This window comes from Carassius auratus, chromosome 11 (assembly GCF_003368295.1).
Source record: "Carassius auratus strain Wakin chromosome 11, ASM336829v1, whole genome shotgun sequence".
In the NCBI taxonomy this organism is placed as follows: domain Eukaryota; kingdom Metazoa; phylum Chordata; class Actinopteri; order Cypriniformes; family Cyprinidae; genus Carassius; species Carassius auratus.
The window spans coordinates 17365912-17371680 of NC_039253.1; the positions used below are offsets into that span (position 1 = coordinate 17365912).

The 5769-nt window shown below is 36.9% G+C and overlaps 1 protein-coding gene across 1 annotated transcript; it reads right to left on the minus strand.

Annotated features, from left to right (window-relative positions):
* Positions 1–651: 651 nt before the first annotated feature.
* On the minus strand, positions 652–5295 carry LOC113111237 (prolargin-like). The gene is made up of 3 exons (XM_026275832.1): positions 5128–5295; positions 1461–2443; positions 652–1380 (listed from the first exon to the last, which is right to left on the minus strand). The coding sequence occupies exons 2-3, from the start codon at positions 2437–2439 to the stop codon at positions 1217–1219; spliced, it is 1143 nt and encodes a 380-aa protein (XP_026131617.1). The 5' UTR covers positions 2440–2443; positions 5128–5295; the 3' UTR covers positions 652–1216.
* Between the last annotated feature and the right edge of the window lie 474 nt (positions 5296–5769).

Genomic DNA, 5769 nt, shown 5'->3' on the forward strand with positions numbered 1-5769 from the left:
CACTAATAATTTATCATTAATAAATATTACTATATAAAAAGTCCCCAGTTGTACTGTTGCATTATGTTAAATGATTTAGTGGTTCATTTGACCTATCCTGAAAGTTCCACGGTTTCTAATGATAGATTTCATAATTTCTGCATATTTATTTATTTATATAATTATTATTATTATTATTTATTTTATTTATTGTTTACAGTTCTTTTGTGTGTATATATATATATATATATATATATATATATATATATATATATATATATATATATATATATATATATATATATATATATATATATATATATATAATTTTTTTTTTTTTTTTTTGTTTTTTTTTTTTTTTAAATAGCATAAATCATTTGGAGAACTCAATATAATTTCCATTACTCAGTGTAATGTACAATGTTCCCACAAGGTGTCAGTACAAACATAAAAGAAAAATGTACCAGTTAAATTTTTTTTGTTTCGTTTTTTAAGAACAGTTCACTGTAAGAATCGTTCAAAGAAACCAAAATAGTTTTTTTTATGGCATCTTTGCTTAAACCCACTTTTGGAAGCTTCGTTTTAAAGACTGCTTGTTGTCTAGTTTTATTGTTGGATTCTATGTTATGTTATGTTATGTGGAGTATGGAATAAAAATTCTACATGCTCTATGAGAGATTTTTTTTTTTAAAGTGTGTTAAATGGAACATTTTATTATATACATATTTATTAATATAGAATAGTGACACAAGGTAAAGGCAGGACTACACACAGTACCTTAAAAACACAGGCACATTAAGGACATTTTCAACTACACAGTAGTTACGTTATTCCCCCATTTATCATTTTGTTTCATTGTATTTTAGTCTACTCCATATATTCCTCAATTGTAACTACGCTTGTTGTCTGTCACACAATACGTCCATTAATGTACCTTTATTTTTAGGGTTTTATTAATTCCACTCAGCCATAGCTGCTGCTTCTGATTTGTGTAATTACATAGAAACGTTTAATGCAGAATACTCATGCTCAGTTGTATTCAAGGCAGGAAATTCAATAAATACGATGCATTGAAGGATTTTAGGTTACGCAGTGAAACATTTCTGAACATAAAGGGAAAAAACTGCATTCATTGCTTGTATCTCCGGTACTGTTTGATTCAATCAGTACTGTCAAGTAGACAGGAAGGCCTGGTTGTGCACAGGCATTTATGAATCTGTTCATCACTCAAACTATTTTACATTACTATAGCATAAAGGTGTCTGAAGCACATGATGACATCTGAGGGGATAGGAGGACTCAAGTGATTGCCATCCAGACGCAAGTATCTCAATTTAGGTGCATCGTTGTCATCATGCATGTTGAAAGAGTTGGAAGGACAGATCTCAGTGCCGTTTAAACCTGCAAAGATAAGCAAAGGTATTATTTTGGAGGACATTTCTGTGGCACAGTAACAAATTGAAATACAATGAGGTACATACTCTCAATGTTATTGTGGTTGAGGTGAAGTTGCTCCAGCTCAGAGTTGAACAGGGGAATAGTGCTCAGCCTGTTATGGGACAAATGCAAATCCAACATCGTGCTGACGTTGAATACCAACTTTGGAAGACCTTTGTCGCTAAGATGGTTGTGGTTGAGTCTCACAAAGGCCAGGTGTGTGAAATCCTTAAAGTAATCCCGTGGAATCTCCTCAATGTTATTTTTGTCCAAGAACAGTTGGAAGAGGCTCTTCGGTATGTTCACAGGCATCTTCCTGAGGATGTTGTGGGCCAGGTTGAGCTGAATCAAATTCTTCAGATCTTTGAAGATGTTCTTGCCCAAGCTGCTGTCGCCGATGTTGTTGTGATGCAGGTCCAGAAGTGCGAGATGTTCCATCTTGCTGAATGCTCCTGGAGGGATCTTTGATATTTGGTTGCGGCTGAGTCTAAGCTGCTCCAGACCGGACGGCAAGTCGCCAGGCACCTCCTTTAGCTGGTTCCTGTGCATATAAAGGTAAAGGAGGTTTGGAAGCTTCTCAAACACTTGTTTCTCCACCGAACGGATGCGGTTATTTTCCAGATTTATCCACTTAAGCTCAGTGCAGTTTTTGAAGGGGTCTGCTGTTATTTGGTCAATGTAGTTGTTCTGTAGGTACAGGTAGTGGGTGCGGAACGGGATGACCGGGATCTTCCGGAGGTTGCGGTTTTCACAGTACAGGGCATTTGGGTACGATGGTGGGCAGAAACACTCTCTGGGGCAGTCTGGGAATTCAGAGGGTGGGCCTAGGATCGGAGGGGGGAAGTCTGTGGGTTCCTGGGGTTCGAGTTCAGATTTTGGGGCAGGAGGAGATGGTTTCTTGGGAGCAGGAGGTTTCCTGGTGGTAGATGGACGGACGGGCTTTGGTCTTGGTCTTCGCTGGCCACAGACATCTGTGATCAGAAGAAGGACAAGAAGAGAGCAGTATGCAAGCCCAGCTTTCATGGTCCTGAACAGAGAAGCAGTAAGAAAACATTGTCATTGTGCCTAATCCTGTGCTGATCATTTCTTTCACAATTCAGTTTTTTATATATTGTTGAGGCATGTTCTGCAGGAGACGTGTCATGTTTCTGTGACTCTGTTTTTTTTTGGTTTTTTTTTTGCATGACAGAGCTACAGACTTTCAATTTTTGCTCTAAGCTTTGTCAGAAAGATTTAGAGGTTTCTCTGCACAGGCCTCTGATAAAGACTCTATTGTGCAATATAAGACCTACAGTAGGAAAGAGTGAGTCCTAATGAGGGAAACAGGCTAAACACCCAGGGGAGCTTAGAGGAGACCAATGGCTGGAACAGTTGCAGCGTTACTATGCTAGCTGCACTTCTGTGTGTCAGTTTTACTTAACAAACACCACCGTTTAATTGCTGATTGCTGGAACAAAAAGTACATTACATAATTGCATAGAGGATTAATACTTATAAATCTAGATCCAACAGATTAGCCAACCCACTTAGCCAGAAATGTGTTTGAGATGTTTGTCATTAGTTTATAATTAAGTTCGTTTGCAGGCAGTAAAAAGTATAAAGACGAGCCATGTTGCTTGATTTCTTTTCAGAAAATATGAACTCTTTTATTTTTTTATTCATATTTATTCACATAACCCATATTTCAAAAACTTCTTGTGTTAATAATGCCTCTTATAAGGCCAAAATAGTCTCATTGAGGATTCTTTATCTGCTTCTTAACTTCTATATGATAACAGCGACTGCTACCAAAGCTTCAGTAATTCAATATAAGTCTTGCTTGACTTTTAACTTTAATCCAATCCCATTCAAAATAAAGCAAGGACTGTCGTTTACGATTTTATGCGACATCTCTTTTGGGTTTATGTCTGAACTTGAAGCTGAAAAAAACATTTTTATTTAGCTTTTTTTTGGGGGTGTAATGGGTCTTTTCTACTTTGGAGTCACATGACTTTTGGATCATTGTCTTGATTACCCAACTGTGCTTAAGTTTCCATTTTTAGAGAAGGGCCCTGATGTTCTCTTTGGGAATATTCTGATACAAATCAGAACTCATGTTTTTTTCAGGGTTCTCATAATTTTATAAGTGATTTTAATGTTCTGGCAGATTGTCTGCTGGGACGTGATCTCAAGTTGAAGATTATTGTTCTTACTAAGGTTCAGTGGAAAATGGTTTTGTAAAATAAACCAACGGATACACTTCTACATCTTTTTTTTCTGCCCTTAGCTCCCTTTAGGAATTTCCTTTGATATCTGTTTTGTACTAAACTTGTGAAAAACTGTGTGGTTGAAACTTGATGGTAAAAATAAGTGAAATTATATTAAGTAGCTTTGATGTATTTGGGTCAATAAACCTAGTTGTTTATGTCTACAAATGTAAACACTGTGAGGCTTGTTTACACAGGGTTAAGATGATCTAATATTAGATTTGATTTGATTAGAAGGTGTCAGACCCTAAAAACATCCCTGTGCAACTCCATTGTTTAGTCTAGATAAATAATTTCACTGGAGAAATTGGATATTTTATGCACCCTATGCAGAGACTCACACTCAGGCACAAAACAAGGAACAGTGCACATGATCACGATCAGATGTTTGGCTGAAAGTGCCTGGCTGGGTGTCAGCTGCATGGTCATGGAAAGCAGGCAGCAGTGCTCGGGCCTTGACAGAGAGGAAACCTGGGAAAGTGTTGATTTGTTTCTATTTCTGCATTCCTGCTTTAGGTGGGGTGCACATGAGAGTGCGGTTCTATCTGGGAAGCTGATTTATTCAGAAAATGCTGATTGACAAAGCTAAAAGATATGTGTGACCATATAAGGAGATTTAGGTCATTACTAGGTATGAGACAAATGCATAATAACAAAAACATGTTATGAGTCAGTGCTGGCAAGACTCGAAATAGGACGGAACTGTTGAGTTTTAGATTTGGTTGAGAGATGTTGAAAAAGATATATATATATATATATATATATATATATATATATATATATATATATATATATATTAAAAAATCTAAGAAAAAGCTTCTGACATATCAGGTGCAAGTTTGATGAATGTAACAGATACCTAGAATCCCTATAGCCAGACTCTGCTATAAACTGTTGGGTATTTTCACTATTTTGTTTTCAGCTGGTTTCTCATGTCTTAAAATGTACACACTTTGATAGATCAGACAGGAGGATAGACCTGGACAGGTCAAAAGAAAGATGAACAATGCATAATTCGTGATTGTTTTGTTAAATTACATTTGTTTTTATAAATTTTTTTATGCTTTTATTATATATGTATTTATTACATGTATATGTTATATTATTGTTTACAAATGGTTTTATTTTAAAGAATTTTAATCATTAGTTGTTCAATTGTTTAGTTTTTCTACCTGTTTTAGCACCACAATCCGAGGTGTTAAAGTGAAAAATCGGAACATTAATTGAGCCCTATGAAGTAGTTGCCAGAAAAAAAAGAGTACCAGAAAGTACTTGAGTGTACAGCCAATGTAATCATATTTTAACAAAATGTTTTTGACACTTGGCTAAAGAAAGCAGACTTAGGACTAAAGTAATGGCTAAGTTCATGTGCCACAGATTTCCTGATTATTATGTATGTATTCATGTTGCTTGTCTCTTTTGAGACTGATTTATGGTTGTTATGAAGAAACAAAGAGTTTCTTACCTGTTGCTGGTTCTTGCCCTTGTTTGATGAATCCTCTTGCTGTCACTTCACTATCACAGAGTTCTGCTCTCCCACCTTGCTTTCTCCTCCTCTCTCACTCTGTTCTTTCCCCCTCTTTCCTCCGTACTTCCCCTGTTCTCCTCTGCTAAGCAGGCTGCCTATTGGGTCGTTCCCTCTTTTCCTTCTGAAGGTCAACAATTCTCCCTGCCCCGCCCTCAGAGAAAGTGCCTCAAATTGAATCGAAACATCCATGCTTTAACACCGCTGCTGTACACACTGATGCATGTAAATGGGTGTGTATTGAGGACCACAGGGCTGGTGGGACAGGGTGGAGATTAGTGCAGGAAGCATGGGGTCAGAATTCTTTCCAGCACCATTCTCTGCCCGATCACGTGGATCCTTCATCCTTTGATACTCCATCAAAATCATGTGCTTTTTATTTAGTATAACCACAGAGTACTGGATAGCTTCCTATTTTTGTGCTTTTTGCATACTTGTATGCCTGAGTTTCTCTGAAGTAAAAAAAAAAAAGGTAACCTCTCACACAGTTACTTTTCCTCTTTTTCTTTTTTCTTTTGGGTCTTGTGCAGAGAGCAGCAGCTGCAGAGCAATGGTGACGAGATGTGAAAAACATGGATTTTA

Coding starts and splice junctions, on each gene's coding strand:
- LOC113111237 (XM_026275832.1), bottom strand. CDS start 2,439: ATGAAAGCTGGGCTTGCATACTGCTCTCTTCTTGTCCTTCTTCTGATC. Junction 1,381..1,460: donor CAACCACAATAACATTGAGA/GTATGTACCTCA, acceptor TTATCTTTGCAG/GTTTAAACGGCACTGAGATC.